Genomic DNA, 21,462 nt, shown 5'->3' with positions numbered 1-21,462 from the left:
TTTGTGGAGCCTGGGGTGTATACAGAGGCCGCGTTTTTTACAGGCAGCTAGCGGATAGCGAGGAGATGTGTTTTGGCTTAAAAATCATGTGACATCGCTTAGAGCACCTTTAAATCGGGTTGTAAGATGGAGGAAGAAATAGAGAGGAAAACCTAATTCTTTCAAACACAAAATAAGTAGTTTTACACAAATCAAAATAGAACAGTCTAAATCTCAGTGGAGGATATTACATGATGTGTGCGGGATTGTAGGGGTTTTGCCAAAGTCTCCATAGTTTCCTAGTTTTTTGCAAGATTTCCTGCCAGCCCAAAGCATCTTGCTACACTTTTTTAAAACTTTCTTTAGAAGTGTATTAAATTTGCAAATATGTTTGAAATATTATATATTGCTTTTTGTGAAAAAAAGCTTTTGTTGTACCATACCTGGCACCAAAATTGTTTTTTACGTCACAGCAACTAATTCCATACTTTCACAAGGTTCATTTGGAGAAATGGCCCTTCAGCCATTATCACATTCAAGCCAGTGATAACTTTATTCTCAGCCATTGAACTCTGTTGCTCCTTCACAGTGATCGTTGACTTCTTTTCAAACCCTCCTCCGTGTTTGTGCAGAGGGGTTTAAAGGACAATAAAGGCAGTTTTAAGGTGATTTGTAATTAGCTTACAATTCATTTTAACGGAACTGTAGTCACTGGGACATCCTGAACCTGGATTTGTTTTAAGTTCACCCAAAAATAAGTCATCATTTGTTGATTTCACCCCTTTTTTCTCCAAACCTCAACATTTCAGTCTGTTCCACACACAAAGTTAGTGCAGGGCTTATACTTGAATTCATATGTACTACTTTTGATAATGCTTTTGACTCGTGTTTTCCTCTCCCTCCAAGTATACTCTTTTGGCCATGAGTGCAGAAAGACATTCGGCGAGTGCACACTATCTTGTGGCTTTTTTTCAAGCGCTTGCACATGTGCATGTGCTGAAGTTTGGGGTTAATAGTGCTGACCATTCACATTCACACTAGAAATGAGAAGCTATAGGACATTCTTCAAAATATCTTCTTTCACATAAGAAAGCCAGAAAGTTAAATGGGTGAGTAAATATAATATTAACAGAATTTTCCTTTTTGGATGCACTTTCCCTTTCATTTTTCACAGCCATCCTTCAGAACCAGAATGATTGTTCTTAAGATTTTTATCTCAAAATATTAATAACACAAGAATAATAATTTCATTTTTGACTGTTGTTTTGTTTTATAAAACCGTGAGAACTGTATTTAAATGTCACATTCAGTGTGGTAAAGGGCCTGAATAGTTTATTCAATACTGTATTTAAACGCTCACCACAGAGGGATGTGCGGCTGACAACAAGGAAATTAGCCTTAACTGACATCAGTCCCACAAGTGTTTGTTTGGACGCGCATACTCTTGTTTGCACATCTTCCCAATCAATAGGTTAATTGCAGCTTTGTCAATGTGTGCGAGAATGTGATTAGTTGTATGTTCAGCAATTGACAAGCTGTGGGATTTATTTTTTATTTCTTTATTGATTGCCTTCAACAATGAACAAGACAAGAGAGCGAGAGACTGTGGGTGGTATTGATTGATTGACCCCAAATTAGCCCCTTCTTTCCATCCTCCTCCCTTAGTCAAAGTACAGAGTCATTCAGGACAGACTCGATCATAACACTGGAAAAACTCACAAAAGCTCATCAGCCTTTTGCAAAGAAATCACTGAAATAGCATATAACTGCAAACCATTGTTTATTATTTAATTGAATAATTGGTCCTAAGTCAAGTCTTTCCAGTCATTTTTTTTGTGCTCTCTTTCTCTCATGCTTTCTCTCTCTCTGTAAGCCCCCTCATTCCTCTTGTTAAACATTTCTTCACCTCTTAATTGTTTTGAAGGAAGCAACTGTCATCCTCATTAGAGCTCATTGATTTCCTGGTTGTTAGAGGATTGATTTTTGAAAGTTCCCATTGATCCCGGGCTTAAATCTCTCTGCCGTTCTCTCTCGCACTCCCTTATATGGCCTGTTTATCCACACACAACAGAGTCGACGCCACTGAAATGGAAGTGATGAGTCAATAGAGAGGTGGACAGATAAATAGATAAACAGAGAATTTATAGAATAATCAACATCTCCCAGCTCATGATCTCAGAGAAGGAATGAGAAATAGTCAGCGAGATGGAAAGGAAGGTGATGGGATATCTATATAAAGAAAAAGAACTTGCTTTTTCTCTTTATTTTCTGAGTGATTGGACACAGCTGAGGGTGACCACTGATGAAAAGGCTGAGAGACCTTTCCTGACCAAATGTGAGTGTGTGGCCTGTGTCTCCTCTGAAACGGTGTGTATTCATGGGGAATAGAACTGATCTTGTCCATTTGCTGTGATGTGCTCACGGCGGAATGAGAGAATCACACATTTCTTTTTCCCCTCATCAGGATTTTCATCTTGGAATGAGAATGTTTTTGGAGGGTTTAATGCAATTGATTTCTACTTTTTCTTTCCTATTCCACACATAAGCAGTGCAACGTGCTATCCGTGATTGCATGCGTCAACACTCCTCTCGGCGTGTTTTTCTCATCGTCTTCATAAGATGATTTCTGTGCCAAATTCAAATGCCCTTTACATACATTCTCTCTTCTTTTTGAATTTCCAATATCACCCTCATAATCAATTATTCTTCAATTATTATGTGAATAAAAGCTTATTTTATTTAATTGTGCCTCTTCAGAAAATTCGGACAAAACCACTCTGGAATATTTTTACGATCTCTTTGTAAACCTTTGTAGCGTCAAAGTGGTAGTTGCGTAGGCTGTCAATGAAGGGACAAATCTTTCAGATTTCATTAAAAATATCTTTATTTGTGATACAAAGATGAACCAAAGTCTTACGAGCTTGAAACGACATGAGTGTGAAAAATTAATGACAGAATTTTCATTTTTGGGTGAATAATACTTTTAATAATGTTGTTTGTTTACCATATCAGTTCAAGCCAAGTCAGATTCTGAAAATGCCTCAACATTAAATAATTCAAGAAATAAATTCTTGAAAAGATAACCTTAAGTAATTTGGCACAATTTACAGTACATGTTATTTTATAACTGTTACAAAGAAATATTATCATTATTAATAATAATATATTTCTTTAAAGACCTATTACACAAACATTTATCATTTCCTTTCAAATCATCACTGTAAAAAATATTTTCAAGATTTGTTATCACATTTTTCTTTTGTCAAGTCAACATAAATAATTTATTTAGTTGCGATAACTTATTATTTTGAGTTTCTGATGATTAAATTAATCTCCTTCATTGTATTAACTCACTTTTTCCAGTTCAATCAACTTAAAATGTTAAGGCAACCAGGTTACTTACTTTTTTAAGTTAAACCAACAATATTTTTTACAGTGAAGTCTTTTAAACTATCAGATATTTGATTCATATGACACGACTGAGTTCCGGTTATAAAATATCATGTGGTGCTATTATAAAGATATTTATGGATTAATAAAATGTGATAGTTGTTCAGAAATACTTTTTACCTTGAAAATATATTTAAAACCCTGTTTTAATTACTTTAAAAAATTGTGTATATAAAAACAGAAATACATTTCCAAGAACTCAGCACTTTTTTAAATAGATTTTAAAAAGATTTTCTTTCAAGGCTTTACTTACGCAATTTCATGCATTTGTTTCTATATTATTTTCTATATATATGTTTTTTTTTCTCCGTGGCTGGTTCTCCAATGTGGCCAGATTCCCATTCGCTTCTGCTGACCAATGAGTTAGCAGCACCTGCTGTGTCCTAGAGAGAGAGAAAGAGCGAGGGAGAGGGAGGAAGAGGGAGGAAAGAGGAAATCGATAGGAGAAGTGATGAGGAAGGGAGGTGTAGATTAACGTCTGAAGGCCTTGGGTCTGGGGGGGGGGGGGTCGCGGGGGGCCGCCTTAGGACTTAGCCATGAGGCTGTAGCTCTCCGCAGTAAATCTCTATACGCCACAGGAGCTAAAACACCCCTAAATTATATATCCGCTGAAAAACATTAAAGTGATGCAGTCAAAAGTAAAAAGAAATGAGGAAATCAAATTTAGTGCCACTGTCCTGACCAATGTACCAACATTTCCTTCAAGTGACTTTTGCAAAATGCTTCTTGTATTGCAACCCCACCAAGAATCACTGGTTGTCGAAGGAGAATATTGCGGTCGCACGTTCACACATGAGCACTGCAGCACTGCGGAGGATAATAAATTTATCTAATAAATATCATTATTTTTGGACCAATCTCCCACAATAAAGGAAGAGCAGTGAGGGATGGCACCGGGGACTGGCTGGGATATTGGCAATATATCAGCATTGATTATTGAGAGTACTGACAGAGACAGAGAAGGAGAAAAGGGGAGAGGGAGTTCATAAAAACTAATAAAAGAGACAACGAGTGAGGAAGGAACTGAGGCTTTAGATGGATCTGCCTTTCTGCTCTAAAATAAGAAAGCAAAAAGTGTGTGTATGTGTGGATGATGACTGTAAGACATAAATGTGTATGTTCACTTATATAAGCACTAAAGTTGATGCTTGAGATGTGATAATGCCCGAAAGGGGTGTCGCAGAGAATCTTTGAGACGTCAACTCTTTCTGAGCTCTTTGAATATGTCTGTATGTGTGACGGAAAGAAAGAGAGAACGAGATGATGTAGCAGAGAGATATTATTGATTATACTTCCATTTTGTTGATAAAAGCGAATCTAATCTGACTTGCTCATCTGTCAACGTGGCATCATTGTTTAGCAACAGCAATCACAAACCCACAAGCACACATAAAAAACTGCTTATTCTTACATTCTCCCAGCCTGCTCTTTTCCTCCATTAAATTAATCATACTTTCCACTCTGCTATATGTCTCTGTCTGGATAATGTGTGTTATAGCCTAAGAGAATTTATTATTTCCTGTGCGCATAAGCATGGAATATTTCTGCAGTTGTCAAGACGTGACAGTTTAATCATCAATAACAAACACAGCAGCATTAATCATGCATGCGTTTCATTCCACGCTCGTGTGAAGTCGTCTGAAGATCTGCGTGCTAAAGCTGTCACCGCTCTTTGGTAGACAGGCAATTGCTAGCAGCAAACTGTGTTTTAAGGATGCTTGTGATCTCATCTAAATAATTAATTCCACAACGAGCAAAATGACAGGCAGCCGTTTTGTCAATTTTCACAGCACTGTGTGGAAAATTCAGAAGCGATGTTGTTTTTAGTAGTTTGATCAGTGAAGTTTTTCTTCATTGGGTTTTTGATAAACTTACATTTGTTCAGGATTTCATTTGGATTTGTTATGCATATCATAACTGGATAACATGAAGTCATAAGTTGTATTTGTGTTATATACGCTTAAAAATAAATCCGGGGTTTTCACAGCAATGCCATTAGACCCATTTTTATGCTTATAAATGGTTCATTGGGGTTCTATATATGAAGCATAGGGTTCTTTATGCTAAAAAGGTTTCAAAATGACAAGAAAGAACCCTTTTGCCACAAAGGTTCTTTATAGGCGATTATTCATTCATATATTACAATATCCTGCAACATTTTGTTGTTGTAATTAAATTATTGTATATTAAACTACTGTAGTAACTTAATATCACATTTAATTCATGCTGATTTTTGGAGGAGAAAAACTGAAATGGCACTCTTCGTGTGATATTGATTAACTGCATAAAATGATATAAATAGCCTACATACTAACCACTATTATACTATAACTATTTAACTATTTTCTAACGTATAACTATTATCTATTATCTATCGATAACTATTTTCTAACCCCCATATCTTGAATTTTGTGATTATTCACATGCATTCATAAATACATTTTAGGGTCTTGATGTTTGTCAGTAATATGAAATATTTAATCCGGAAAAGACACAACAAATTATAATGAATGAACCCAAAAGGTTCCATATAGAACCTTTTTCCTGGTTACAAAGAACCCTAAAGGATTATTTTCTTATTGAACCCTTAAAAAGGGTTCTGTTTTGAACCTTTTAGGGTTCCAAATACGTACATTCTATATAGAACCTTTTCTTCTAAGAGTGTGTTGAAAAACATTTTAGAGAACAGTTGTTTTCTTAGTGAGAACCTTTTTCCACTATAAAGAACCTTTTGTGCAATGGAAAGATTCCATGGATTATAATGGTTCTTCATGGAAGTGGATGCCTGAAGGAAGGAAGGAAGGAAGGAAGGAAGGAAGGAAGGAAGGAAGGAAGGAAGGAAGGAAGGAAGGAAGGAAGGAAGGAAGGAAGGAAGGAAGGAAGGAAGGAAGGAAGGAAGGAAGGAAGGAAGGAAGGAAGGAAGGAAGGAAGGAAGGAAGGAAGGAAGGAAGGAAGGAAGGAAGGAAGGAAGGAAGGAAGGAAGGAAGGAAGGAAGGAAGGAAGGAAGGAAGGAAGGAAGGAAGGAAGGAAGGAAGGAAGGACGGACGGACGGACGGACGGACGGACGGACGGACGGACGGACGGACGGAAGGAAGGAAGGAAGGAAGGAAGGAAGGAAGGAAGGAAGGAAGGAAGGAAGGAAGGAAGGAAGGAAGGAAGGAAGGAAGGAACAACATGAGGGTGAGTAAAAGTTTACAGAATTTTCATTTTTTGGGTAAACAGAAAAAAATAGTATCGATAAAATAGTATTTGCAAGCATATCACATTCACGTTTTAGTCTGCAGTGATTCATTTGTGAAAATATATATGTGAACATATTTAAGTGTGTATGTCAAGTCAAGCCAAGTCACCTTTATTTATATAGCGCTTTTATACAATACAGATTGTTTCAAAGCAGCTTTAGTGAACATTTGTTCAGCTGAAGTCAGTACCGTTGTAAAGATCATCAATTATTAGTTCATTAGTTCATTTCATCTACAAAGCAGTTCTGCCAAAAATAATGTCATCGTTCAACTCAGTTCCGTTCTCATTCAACAGTGTCAGTACATCAGAACAATAATATTGTTGAATATTAAGTGTCCCCAACTTAGCAAGCCAGAGGTGACAGTGGCAAGGAACCCAAACTGGTGTCAGAATGGAGAAAAACAACTTTGGGAGAAACCATGCTCAGTCGCTGGGCCGGTTCTCCTCTGGTGTGTGTGAATAAGAAACAGCTTTTCTTTCCCATCACTCCAGGAAGCCACATAAACAATAGCTAGGTTTGTTTAGATGAGGAGTGCACAGCTATAGGAAGGAGGTGTTAGCTCCCTATCCTTCCAACACCATCTTATTTTCCTCTCCCTCAATTTCGCACTCTCTCTTTCCCTCCAGTCCCTCTCTCCTTCTCTTAGATGTGCACAACCACACTATATTCTACAAGAAATAATTGCTTTTGTCTGAAAGGAGTACTGGAGGGAGGGGCCCGAGCGCCCCGTTACCTCAGCGCGTCAAGGGGGTATGCGAGGGACAACCGGTCACTCCGTTTCATCTGTTTCACTTGACCTGCAGATGTCATCTGTCAATAGCGAGATTCAAGGATGGACAGGGACAATGAAACACATCCTTTTATTGAACAAAATAAGGATGGAAAGCGGGATGTTGCAGACGTCAGAGACCCCCCAAAAATGAACACAACATGGTCTTCAGCAAGAGCAGTAATTGTATCACTTTTATTAGTAATGCAAAACAACACAATGTCTACGTCATTATATGTGGCAAGTAGATGCCAAAAAGCATCATTTGTGTTTTGGTTTACATCTCGGTCATTGCCAAGACTTCTGAGCCTGAGCTCACAGAGAGTTTTGCTGCCTAGTGGAATCGATTTGCTCCTATCGACTGGAGTGTTTAGCGAATAGATTTTTCTATTTAAAAATCTATATTGACAATAATCTTGTGTGTAAGTGCGCCGCAGCATGGTTTGCAATTGACAGGGCGTGATGAATTGGTGGTAGGAGAGAGAAGCAGCGCCGCTCGCTGATTAAGGCCCCCGGGAGGTTTGCTGGCATGTCGAGATTTCCTAGCACAGTGTTTCCCAACCCTGGTCCTTCACGGAGGCCTCCCCAACAGTACACTTTTTGGATCTCTCCCTCATCTGACGCACCTATTTCAGGACTTTCAGTATTATAATCAGTGTATTGAGAAATGTGTGCTGTTGAGGTGCGCAAGAACAGAGCTGAGAAACATTAAAAGCTGGCTCTCCTAAGATCAGCCAGTTTTGCTTCTGCTGTTGTTCTGTATCATTATTGGTAAACAATGTTTATTGATGGAAACAAATATATAACTGTCTGTGAGACTTAAGTGGAAATTAAGGGAATCTCAGGTGTGATAATCAGAATTTGGTCGATTTGTAGTTGTCAATAATAAGACAATAAGTTTAAGCGAATGCAGTTTATAGAAATATGAACACATCAGCTCACATATGGCATTGTTAATCAGACAGTGGACACTTTTTTATACCTTAACCTAGGCCAGCATGTTCAAACAAAGGTAATTATATAATAGGGGTTCAATCAACCTGTATTTACTTACCCTATTAAATACATTGAAGAAACACATTTTTTATTAGCAACTTTAAAAAAAAAATCATGACCTAAATTTTGCCATTTATTGTGCTCTTGTTTGAATGAATCATGAATGAATGACAGTTAATGAGTTGAAGTTAACACTTTATTTTACAGTGTCATTGTTAGTAAATGTATTAATAACTATAAATTATGCATAATTAATTACATGCAATTAATCCTCAACCAAATCCTCATCGTAAACATAACCCTATAGTAACATGTAGTTAGCCTACTCAGTAAAGGGATACTTCACCTCTGGAAAGATGATTGTGTATTTAAAATGGGTCTTTTATGTAGAAGAAATGAGAAATTATTTTGAGATTAAATTAAGTTTAAGCTTTCTAGACTGAGAAAAACAAGAAAATGTAGTTTTGGCTCATCTGGATGAAAGACAACAACTCCCAGAATGCACTTGCTTCGCTGCCCTGGGAGGCCACGCTTACTGGTAACAGAGCGCAGTAGTTAAACAACAATAGTGAGTCTCCGTGATTAGTCTGCCCGGGATTTCGAGATCGCCCAAATTCGGGATTCCGCTTTTTGAGTTCTTCAGTCGCCATTCGTGAGCAGGACGAGTGAGGGGAGAACGGCGCGAGGCTGTTGGCATGATTACAGATGAACGACATCTGTAATCATACCAAGTCCTCACTCGTACGAATTAATACAATTTTGCTAAATCGTACATATTTTACAAATTGGCCAATTCGTATGAATTCGTACGAATGACCTACCCCTGACCCCGCCCGTAAACCTAACCATCACGTGGGTTTAGACAAATCGTACGAATTAGAACGAATTAGACACTTTTTAATCATGCGTCAAATTCGTACGAATTGGTCGTGAGATAGTGTTGTCTTTATCCTCTGGCCAAAAAATCCTCCGATAACACCAAAATGACGATTTTTGCGTCATCGGAGGATTTTTCCAGACAAAAAAATACATAAATCTCTCGTCTCAGGGAGATATGAGAGTGGAAAGCATGCAATTCAAAAATACTACAGGTTTACTAATACAAAGCTAATGCTAAATCCTGAAGTATCCCTTTAAAGTAGCCTATAATTACACCGTAATACTGATACCTTAAAATAAAGTGTATTGAGTTGTTTAAAAATATAGGCTAGTTCACCCAGAAACTCCACCATCATTTACTCGCTCTGATGTTGTTCCAAACCTGTATGATTTTCATATGAGCACAAAATGAGATATGTCTTTTGTCCATAGAATGAATTTGGAACTTAATTTGAAAATGGTGTGCATGCATGCAAACGTTGTCACTGGGTTAGCTTTCTTTCTTTTTTTTTTCTTTCTTTTTTTGTATGTTAAAACTGTGTTTGCTGTATTTATGAGCACCGTTGTGTTACTCTTAGGTGAATTAGTATTATTGGAGAGAGATGTTATTAGCTCAGTCCATGTGTGACTTTACCTTTCAGCGAGGCAAGCGCAGGGGTACGGAACCGTTAAAGAGAGAGAGAGAGAGAGAGAGAGAGAGAGAGAGAGAGAGAGAGAGAGAGAGAGAGAGAGAGAGAGTGGGGGTGGGGTGGTGGTGATGTGAGAGTTGTAACGGCTCCGCTTGCGCTTCAATGTTGCAGGCAGCGTGGAATCGGAGCGCGCGAGCGTATGGGAGGAGAACGTGCGCGAATAAGATATTGGGGTTCCCAAATAACGGGAACAGGCAGACAGACAGACCAAAACACGCAGGCGGATGGACGGAAATATAGGCAAGTGTTCTTAAAAACCAGCGACAAATCGAGCTCTTTTCCCCTGATGTTTTCGTGCTTTATTCATTTGTTTGCCTTATTTAGTCATGTATCGATTGATTGCGTTTTAATTACTGGCGTGTGACAAGGTGCGTGGGAGGAGGGGCGAATCCGGCGAGCACGTTGAGTTGCCTTATTTTTCTATAGATTTTTAATTTAAATGAGCAAAATAAGCAGACGATTTTAACAACGTTTACTACTTTGTGTAAATGAATGTGACCTGTAGCTGCTAGAACAAGGAAGAGAGCTATATAAGAGCTAGACCAAAAAATGCACCACATATCCAAGTAATAACAATATCCGCTGTCTTTTATACGTTATACAGTCAGGGTAAGAAATCTTTTTTTCCTCTATTATAAAAATGCAGAAAGGTCAGTTTATTTTACAAGCAAATAACCAAAGTTAAAGCGACTGCAACCAAGGGGGGAAGCAGCAGGCCAGCTGAACAGTGTCGACCAGGACAGAAACACTACAGGAGAGAACGGGGGAATCGAGATATGCAGTTATACCTAAACGTTCGCAAACAATTAGCCTTTGAGTGACAGATACATAGAGCCTATGTTCGGCAAGCAAGTCGAACAGTATACCAAATACTGTAGCTTAATACCAAAACAAATAGACAAACGTGAAGTAATAGTGAAATAACCCACGTTTGTCTTGTTTCAATCCGTCTATCCGCCTGTGTGCGCGCGCTGGGAAAATACAATCGGGCTGCGCGCGCGTCTGCGTATCTATGCATGTAGATCAAAAGTAAACTACAAGCGAAAAGGGAAAGTAGAAACGCTAAAATATGAATACACAGTTTTATGTCAGAAACGCCTGGATCACAGACGGCACCCAATGATTTAAGTGAGACAAAAAAAGCCTATCTTGCCACAACTGCTAAAATAGCAAAGAAAACCCAACAGCAAAAAGAGCATCTAATAAGAACCAGACAAGAAGACGGATCATGTTTGTTCCTTTGCCGGTGCCGTTTGTCTTGCCGAGAACTGCCTCTGATCTCCACGCCTGGCGCCTGAAGTCCCCGCTGGCTCTCCGCTCTCACTCCGGTAAGGCTTTCTTCCTCAACAACCATCTTTTCTTCCCTCCCAATCCCGAATCCGGTGAAACCTCCCTAGTTCATCCCACTCAGTGGCATAATCCCCGTAATTCACCGTGCGAATGAAACATCCTTATGTGCCGTTTTCTGTTTGTGTCGCGCGCGCTTGCCGACCTTTCCAAAATTTCAGTTTAGTCCAAAAGACGCGAGTCAAGTTTGTCTACAGCAAAACTAGCACTGCACTGTCGCGCTTCGAAATGCAGGGCAGGTCGGTTTTGTTTTGTGAAAGTGTTTCCTGAATGTATTCCTGTCTCTCGATGGGCTCCGCATCCGTCCGTCTCCTTCTCTCGCCTCTGCCTCTGCCTCCGTCTCCCCCGAACTAAACTCGCGGTGAGCTGGGAATATTCATGCCAACTTATCGATCTCCGCAGGATCGATTCCGGGGCCGGCGGATCGAGGGGAGAGAGGAGAGAATCAGAGCAGCTGCAGAGACCAGAGAAATGAGCATTTATGCTATTTAGACATCTTATGTTTGGCTCACAAATATTATTGTAGCCTATAGTATGAGGGGCATGTTTAGACAGGTGCACGTGTGATCGGCTATAGCCTAACCTTATTAAATGGATGATCACATACATCGTGTATAATGTGATTTGCACCTTGTTTTTTGCTCTTAGAGACGGGCGAAGTGCAAACGGACGACTTGCTACGTTAATGTTTTCTTTGCGGGAACTTTCCGGTTGTTCGGTGGCCACATAAAGATGAAAACAGAAAAGGAAGGAGGATGGAGAAGGAGGGGGTGGAGTAGGAGGATATGGGTGTTGTCTGAATTGAGAAGAGGCATAACTGCATAGCAAGCTGCTGTTTACTGGGCATGTGACAATCTGAGAATAGGCTACAATGGAAATGTTCTGTAAATGTATAAAGAAATTATTTTCTGAATAAATTGTATTTTCATTATTTGGATTGTAAATTGGTGTGAAATGTTGCTTCATCTAAGTCTGTTGTAAACAACATTTTGCTTTTGTATTATTCATGCAGTTCTAATGAGCTCATATTAATTGAGATATTGCATGGAATAGGCTATCTGCAATGATAATATTTGGCTACTTTAAAAAAAATAATCAGGCTACATATTTGGTTATTAAATGGTTACTAAAAATTAGAGGATGATACAAATTATTGTATACATTTATTAGAATTTCAATCAATTTGTCTGCCCATATGTGATCTTTCTCCTTATGATGAAAATCAAGTCTTCAGATGTCACTTTTGTCCATTTGTACAATGGAAAGTGCTGTGCCTTATTTTTGGTCAGACTTTTTTTTTTTTGCAACCCCATTTTACCTACAGTGGTTAGTGGGATTGCATTTTTTTTCTGTAATTTTACAGTTTTATCTTTTGCGTAACTTACAGATAGCCTTAGAGGTTTTCATAGGCTTTCTTTGGGACTGAATAATGATACAAGATGGTTAAGGGGAAGGATAATGAGCCTTTTCCCCTCAGAGATTAACAGGGCCAGGGAGAGGAGGAGTTTCATGCCCCTTTCGCTGAAAAATAGCGAGTGTCAAAAGAAGATAAAAAAAGAGGGTCGAAAAAGAAAAAGCTGTGGAGCACTAAAGGAAAGTAGGTGCAGATGACAGTGAAAAATGGGAACAAGTATGGAAAACCGAGTTTGAGAAGGAGAGGTGATCTTGAGCTCTAGACTCAGATTGTATGGATGCGGTTGCTCATCAGTTATGAATGATAAGCAAGGCTGTAAACGCTTGTTTCACATAGAAGTGGGTGATTGGCATGTGGAAAATATTTCATTAAAAATTTATAAATTCTGGTTTGTTTCAATATTTATACCTTCACAGTCAGCTAAACCTTTAAAAAAGCAGTCAGCTAACCCACTAAAATCTGAGCGCATCAGTCCTTATTTCTTCAATTCATGATGTCAAATACCATTACGGCCAGCTGAAATATCCATATCCCATCAAAGTCTCTTAATCACCATTAGAGAGAGCAGAACCTATTTAACTATTGTCCAGTTACTAATATATGCATTTGCATTAGAAAGCAGACATAGACATGAGACATAGACATGACAGAGGCAGAGAAAGAGATAATCAAGCCCAATTCTTGTAAGTGGTCTTGGGAATTATTGCCATTAACTGCTCCATTAAAGTTTTATGTGCACTGTAAAAAATGATGCAGGTGGGTGTTAAATACAACCTGTGCAAATCAGTTATATTTTACTTAAGTATATTAGTTAGCACGTAAAATATATAAAAATGGGTACATTCTAACTACACTACCTATTTATTAACAGTAATATCTGGATCATTAAAAAATGAGTAAAACATACCCCAATATATTAGTTCAGTCATTGCAAATTGCGCATGCGTCAACTTCAACGTCCAGGCGGCAATCGCGGAATTCAAATTCAACGTCTTCAGAAGGACCACGAAGTGTTGAGCTCCAGGTAAGATGTTTTTTTTTTTATCATGTTGTTATCATATAACCCAAATATTAACTTTTTTAATGGTAAGATTCATCAAAAGATTTGTAATTTGCTCGCTTATGTCGGTGCCACAGCCAGCTGACATACAGGTTCGAATTTCAGCCTGGTCGATTTAGCTTTGATAACGTTATACTGGGTCTTATACCGGCAAATGCGAGTAAAAGTCTACACTGATAATTAAAATATTAGCTGCCATTAGTCACATTGCTGAAACTAGTGAACAGCTTAGCCAAGGTGCAGCTGTGTGATAAGGGTTTGTTCACGCCGACAGCGTTTTTATTTGATATACGGTTGACGATGTCCTGAGGTGATCAAGGCCGAGAAAAGATTAAGTCGTTTTTTTATGCGATTATTGTCATCATTGTTTTAATCAATGCTTGTGACAAATATTCTGGGTTGCTGTTTCAAATTAATATGATTATTGTAGCTGGACGCGTATGTGTGTGTGTGCCGCACGCACGTGCAGTTCAGAGAGAGTTCTCGAGTCGACTCTCTTCACTTTTCATTCAAAGCAATGGTGAAGAAGCATCGCCTCTGAATGATAGGGATGGGGGTCGATTCCAAAAAGAATCGATTCCGAGGCGTTGGGAATTGAGAGTCGATTCCAAAGGTTCAAAATGCAAAGGTTGGAATCGATTCCATTAAGGGGAATGATCTTACTCGACTCATTGTAGTTTAGGATAAGTAAATCTGATTTATGAAATCAATCGACAAAGACAATCAAATTATTTTTTAAGTCATTAAATTCAAGTTCAAAAAATCTAAATGTTCATCTATATCAGGTGGAAACTCTATTATTCCGTTGTTCTATGTGGACATATTTATTTCCTGAATGTTCCAGCATGACAATCTATTCCAATCCTTACAAGATATTTCTATCTAAAGTCTAAACCCTGATTTGTCTTGAAATAAATGACGTGAATAAAAAAAGACAACTGTTTTGGAACAACATGTTGTTAATATGCTTAAACTAACTTGAAAAAATGATATGCTTTTTCTTTTTCTTTTTAACAGGAGGACGAACTTGAGGGCCACACAAACCAAATAATAAAAGTTTTGGTGATTCATAATCCCAGTTGGTCAACAGATTTGTCTTTGTCTGTTTTTGTATTAGTTTTAAGAAGTTGTTAATGATATGTTGTGTCACTTGTAATTAATGAAATGAGCTGTTGTACTGGCAAAGACTGCATGGAAACCAGTTTATTTTTTAATTAGAAGGTTTTAAAGAGGTTGTTAGTGATTTGTTGTATCTTTTAAAATTAAATGTACATGGGTTATTTTTTGTACCTTTGTGCATTAAAGGTACATCATTTTTATTTTTGATGAACTATACCTTTAATTAATGTTTTATTTAATTTTTTTAAATGAAATGTTTTTATCCATAGTAATCAATAAAGAGTAATTTGTTACTGTTAAATTACTGTGTCTGGCCATTTTTAAGTAAATTTAACCATCTCTTAATAAGTAAGTTTAATTATTTCTATTCACTTATTATTATTAATAATAATTAAGTAGATTAACTGTTTTCTGCTAATAATAGATTAATTATTACTCAATTTGTATAAGTAATTAGCTGTGTAATGTATTGAGAAATATTAGGTAGAATTTTTACCTAATTTCATTTAGTATATCATAGCTGTTAAAGTCAGGTACTCCTTACTCAAAAATATAGAATGCAATCTACCCAAACAAAATGAGTGCAAATTGTTACCTCACTTTTATTGAGTAGATTCTATAGGTTTGTTTTTACAGTGTGTGTTAACAGGCAGGTCCAAGAGGATGAGAAAATATTGTCAGTGAGAGAAAAAGAGTAAGCAAAAAAAAAAAAAAGAATAGAAAGTTTTTAATCTCATCAACTGAGAGACATAACTACTAGTCAAATTACTTAAAATTGGTGAAAGATGATTGTCTCATTGTCATAATCATTTGTTGAAAATACACTGTAAAACAAGATTCAACTAATTTTTAAAGTCAGTTTAATGTCATTTAAGTTGAAATGACAAACATCCAAGTTCATTACCTAAAATTTTAAGGTGGTGTACATGTAAATTACAATGACAGGTGACAGCTATATTATTTATTATTTTTATGTATAGCTAAACGTTGTGTTTGTGTGAGCGCATGTGAAGAAAGTGTGTTTATAGATTAGGGCCAGTCCTGGTGTTAAAATGATTCCCAATGACAAAATGTCAGCTTGGGTTTGTTTGTAACATAATGGGGAATCAATATTATATAAAGAAGATGTCAATACAGAATGTTCTACTGCATTTCACTCCCTCCCTCTCTCTCTCTCTCTTCTCACACACACCCTTCCACCTCTTGCTCTGATTGATATTCCATGTCGTCACGATGTTCATTTAGTGACAGTACTCCCGCAGGTCTTTTAGTGACTGTTAGTTTTGGCAGAGGAGAAATGTGTTTGCATCTGTGTGGGTTGACCTTCCTTAGTGTATTAACACTGACGGCACCCTTTCCCTCATTAGCACTGCTGCTTTTCACTCTGTAAAAAAGTCCCCAGAGTTCTTTCCTCCCAGTGACCATTACAAGCACACACACATTTGTGCTATTGTTTCTTCATACTATAGACACTTACCTAAATGATTATTATTAACACCTGTTCAATTTCTCATTAATGCAATTATCTAATCAACCAATCACATGGCAGTTGCTTCAATGCCTTTAGGGGTGTGGTCCTGGTCAAGACAATCTCCTTAACTCTAAACTGAATGTTAGAATAGGAAAGAAAGGTGATTTAAGCAATTTTGAGCGTGGCATGGTTGTTGGTGTCAGACGGGCTGGTCTTGAGTATTTCACAATCTGCTCAGTTACTGGGATTTTCACGCACAACCATTTCTAGGGTTTACAAGGAATGGTGTGAAAAGGGAAAAACCTCCAGTATGTGGCAGTCCTGTGGGCGAAAATGCCTTGTTGATGCTAGAGGTCAGAGGAGAATGGACCGACTGATTCAAGCAACATTGACTGAAATAAACACTCGTTACAACCGAGGTATGCAGCAAAGCATTTGTGAACCCACAACACAAACAACTTTCTAATACATAGTAATATACACACTTTGCCTACGAATATGTCCCTTTGAGGTACTAATATGCAGCCTTTAGAGCTAAATAAAAGTTACAAGGAAGTATATTTTAAAAGGTTACCACCCCAGTGACAGCTTTTGTACCTTTTTTTTTCTGAGAGCGTATATGAACTTAAAAATTAAGGTTGAATTTACATGCACAGTCTTATCGATTGTACTTAATAAGCAGTGATGGGTAATGCGTTGTATTTAATTACTGTAATTGTATTACTTTTCCCTTTAAAATTTAAGTAAGGGATTACATAGGCTACTTTTGATGTAATTACAGTACATGCTGTATTAACTACTAGAGCAATTAAAATTTAATGTCTAACAATAAAACATGTTTTTAATGTAAACTTCTCGTTTAAACACTTTGGGCAGATTAAGAATAATTTATGCAATTTTATATTTATTTGAAAGAATTTAAAGAGCAGTTTCATGTCTGTTCTTCACTGGTTGAAGTTGATATGGGATTTCGTAGTGATTAGAAATGCAATAATTTTTTAAAACATTATTATTAATATCTCTTTCTGGCTTCTCCTCTCTCTTTCTCGTACAAAACATTCTCTGGAGGTGTTGGTGGCTACATGATGGCTGCAAAAGTAGGAGAATTGTTCAGACAGGCCCTTAATCAACACATCTGTGAGAGACAGCACCTGGTCAATACACCCCCTACCAGTACAGCAGCACTCACACAGATTCTCCACTGCTGTGTTAATTTAGTGTGATTATCTGGCTGCACATGTGTATTTGTGTGTGTATGTGTTGGAGAGGGAGAGAGAGAGACATTGTTATATTCGCCTCAGACACAGAAATGGTGTGTGTGTAGATGGATGGATGGATCAAGGCTGAAAGATGAGCATAAATAGACATGAAAGAATGTATTGATATTTTGACATGGCAGGTACATAGTGGCTTAACTGACAAACTGATGTACTGAGAGATATTTAAGATTACTGTGTGGGATAATTAGACAGATGGATTGACACAGCAATACACTACTTTTAAAATCGGACTCCCCCCTTTGATGCTGTTAGGTGAAAAAATTGGCTTAAACCAGTGTAATTTGTCCTTTCAGCAGCTGCTGTGTGTGTGTGTGTGCGTGTGCACATTTTGAAAATAGAGAGTGTGTAATAAAAGCTTGCTCTTTGATTATGTCCTTCACTCCTCATGAACAAGCTCAAGACCTAAATCTGTTCTCTTCCTCCATTTCATTTAAGATTTATAGCGATCAAGGTCTCCTGTTCACATGTAGGGCTTTGTGAATTTATTTCAGGGCTTTTTTCTTTTCTTTTTTTATCCTTTTAATGGTCGTAAGGTTGTCTGGTGTCATGTTTTGATTATTAAAAATGCCAGTTATTAGTATAATTAATCAGCTAAAATTCAAACAGAGTTGTTATCTAAATTATATGAATCTAATAGAGACAGTTTGATTTAGATTACATTAGTGGCCCATTGTTAAATATTTCTCCATGGATGCTTTTGAGAAAATACCAGTAAACAAACTGTTAGAGGGGTGACAGGATTACTCTTCCTTCTTTGTACCACTCCGTCATCCTTCCATGCCCTTTTAGTTTCTGGATCCTCAAGTTCCTGTTTCCTTTAGCACATTATTTACTGTTAAAGGGATAGTTCACCCAAAAATGAAAAACATTCTGTCATCATTTACTTACCCTCATGTCGTTCCAAACCTGTATGCATTTCTTTGTTCCGTGGAACACAAAAGAAGATATTTTGAAGAATGTTGGTTGGTAACCAAATCGTTTTGCTGGCCATTGATTTCTATTGTATGGCCCCAAAAAAATAAAGAATAAAAACAAAACACTGAGACGGTCTTCTCAAAATATCTTCCTTTAATGCCACAGTTTAGGAACAACATGTTTTTATTTTGGGGTGAACTATCCTTTTAATCCTCACAAAACAGCACAAGCTGCAGTAAAATTAGATAACAAATACAGTTTTACCCCACTTTCAACCACACACATTTTTTACTGACAACACAAGCCGAAACCACCAGCCACCTACCCGTACAAATCTTGTAATTGGCCACATGCTGCCTTGAGTGACAAGTATGATCATCAATCAAATTAAGATGGAGAGAGGGGAGGGAAGGGGCCCGACTCCCCAGACAGGCTCCTGTTAACAGGGTTTCCTTCAATCCGGGTTTATCGATCAATACGTGGCTTGCCAATTTGTACTCTGCACCTGAGTACATAAAATGCCTATTGCATCAGATTACTTTAAGTTTATATCCATTATGCAGCATGTTCTCAACACTTCTATAAGAGAAAAATGTTAGCATTCACTTGCTGTAGGAAAACGGCACCAAAATACAGAGATGGTTTGACTTTAATTTGACAACCTTACTCGTACATGCTTCGATGGGATAATTGGTATCCCTGAAAGCAATTTCCACTGTGAGTTTATTACCAACAATGCATACTAGCTTGATTGGTGTCCAGCATCTGATGATGCAGATGGACATTAAACCAGGAATGCTGTAGGGATCACGGCCGCGTGACCGCATTTTCTGTGGAACATATCCGAGGAGACGTACAATGAGGGAACTTAGGCAACATAGCAGAAATGATTAAAGTCGGAAAAATATTTTGCAGATTATATACACTCTCAGAAAAAAATGGTGCAAAAGCTGTCACTGGGGTGGTGCCCTTTCAAAAGACTGCATATTAGTACCTCAACTTTTCTTCACTGACAGCTTTTGTACCATTTTTTTCTGAGAGTGTATGAGGAACTATTTTATGGTTCCCCGAAATACAAAATTCTGGCGTTGGTCATGGTCTGATATTTCCTAATGTCATCCATGGCAACGCTGTGACAAGAAAACTGAAACAGCGGTATCGCGTATTCTCAATCTCTTGCTGCATCTCAGTTAATGATTGTGGTGAAAATAATCTCAGGGATAGTTCACCCAAAAAAGAAAGTTTACTCAACTTCATGTCATTCCAAACCTGTGTAATTTTCTTTCCTCTTTGGATCATAAAAGAAGATAATTTTAGAAATGTGAAAATGAAACTCAATATTAACCAAAACTGTTTGATTACCAACATTCTTCCAAATATCTTCAGTTATACAGGCTTGGAACGACGAACTTATCCTTTAAATATTAATATTACTGAAATGTTGTTGCATTGTTTTTCTGTAGCTGGGCTGATTGTTTTGGACTTGCTTTTATTGTATTTTTTTCTATTGTAAAATCATTCCAGCTCAATTTAATCTTCCATATCTGCATATTTGTTTATTTATTTGAGATAAATATGCATTTATTTTATTTATTTTATTTCTGATAGTCTCCCTGCGCTGTGGCCCTTATTTTGCGATAATAGCGTCTGTCTGTTCATTATCCTTTTCAGACAATTATGTGATTTCTAAATAGTGTCCCTCACAAACTGTTCTCTCTTTATTGTGATGTTACAGTGTGGGATGTTTAATGGGGTTTCTTTATAAAGGCTTATCGTCTTTCTCTCCTCCAGTCTTGGTGTGGCATGATGGAGGGATTTTTAAGGAGATTTTTTTCCGTGTTCATTGGACGTTGATGAGCTCCTCTGTCTGTCGCTGCTGGCCTGTCATAGCCTCAACGCTGCTTATAGCAAAATCAATCGGTCTCAGTCACAGAGGGTGAAAGAGACGAGAGCATTAGCTAGCGCTCCGTTCACACACACATTCATATATCCAAAGTTTATAGCCAACAAACACACCCTTGGTTCAACTCCTGCCCTCCCTCACATCTTGAAGAGAAGAAGATGGGATGAAGGGATGGAGGGAAAACGCATGAAAGGAAAGGGTGACAGAGGAAGAGAGGGAGCTGGAGCGAGGGAGAGATAGTAGCATTAAAATTCATGGCTTTTTTTACTCTCTGTGCTGAAAAATCAATAGTGTTTACTATGAATGAGAGGAGCGCTGGACAGCAGAGCTGGGGGCAGATAGGCGGGGGGGGGGAATGGGGAGTGGGGGGGGTTGACTTCATTACTGGAGGCAGAGGCACGAGAGGTCAAGGTTAAAGACTCAACCTAGCGGGTAGAAGGTGGGGGTAGTCTACCATTTACCCACAATGCTGCAATAGTATTGTGGAGTCAGATACAAGAGCCCTATCAGTATAAATGAGAACATGTCGGTTTGGGATCCCTGCTTTCTCTATCTCATGCGCCCACCACATACACTCGTGTTCGCGTGGATAAGCATCTGTAAATTCACATTTGGATGGTCCTGGAACTAGTTACCAGCTGTGTTGCAGCTGATAGTGGCATCCGCTACTTTTGTAAGTTTTAACGAACCTTAACGCCTCATGCGATGCGAAACACTCTGAAAGCTAAGGGGAAAAGTCACATACCATATATTAAAGAGTCTACATCAGCCTCTAGTTTGGAATATATACAGACAGTTAAGGGCCGTTCACACCAAGAACGATAACTATAAAGATAACTATATTCGCGTCCAGAGCAGCGGATGATATTGTTCTGTTTATTCTAATTGTGAGTGCTTGACTGCCACTTTAAATACTCAACTTTGTTACAGCAGGATGGATTCTAATT

At 37.9% G+C, this 21,462-nt stretch overlaps 1 protein-coding gene across 5 annotated transcripts in view; it reads left to right on the top strand.

Moving 5' to 3' along the window:
• The first annotated feature begins 10,070 nt into the window (after positions 1-10,070).
• pou2f2b (POU class 2 homeobox 2b) overlaps positions 10,071-21,462 on the top strand; it is a 37,280-nt gene continuing 25,888 nt past the window's right edge. For 2 of the 5 annotated variants that reach the window (XM_039679597.2, XM_039679602.2), the window contains exon 1: positions 10,071-11,334. In XM_039679597.2, coding sequence (XP_039535531.2) covers positions 11,235-11,334 — 100 coding nt within the window. In that variant the 5' untranslated portion in view covers positions 10,071-11,234. The remainder of the gene's footprint in view (positions 11,335-21,462) is intronic. The other 3 variants (XM_039679599.2, XM_039679603.2, XM_039679600.2) reach the window with 2 other exon arrangements.

This window comes from Pimephales promelas, chromosome 12 (assembly GCF_988280905.1).
Source record: "Pimephales promelas chromosome 12, fPimPro1.hap1.1, whole genome shotgun sequence".
Taxonomy (NCBI): domain Eukaryota; kingdom Metazoa; phylum Chordata; class Actinopteri; order Cypriniformes; family Leuciscidae; genus Pimephales; species Pimephales promelas.
This window is presented reverse-complemented; position numbering and strand designations above follow the sequence as displayed.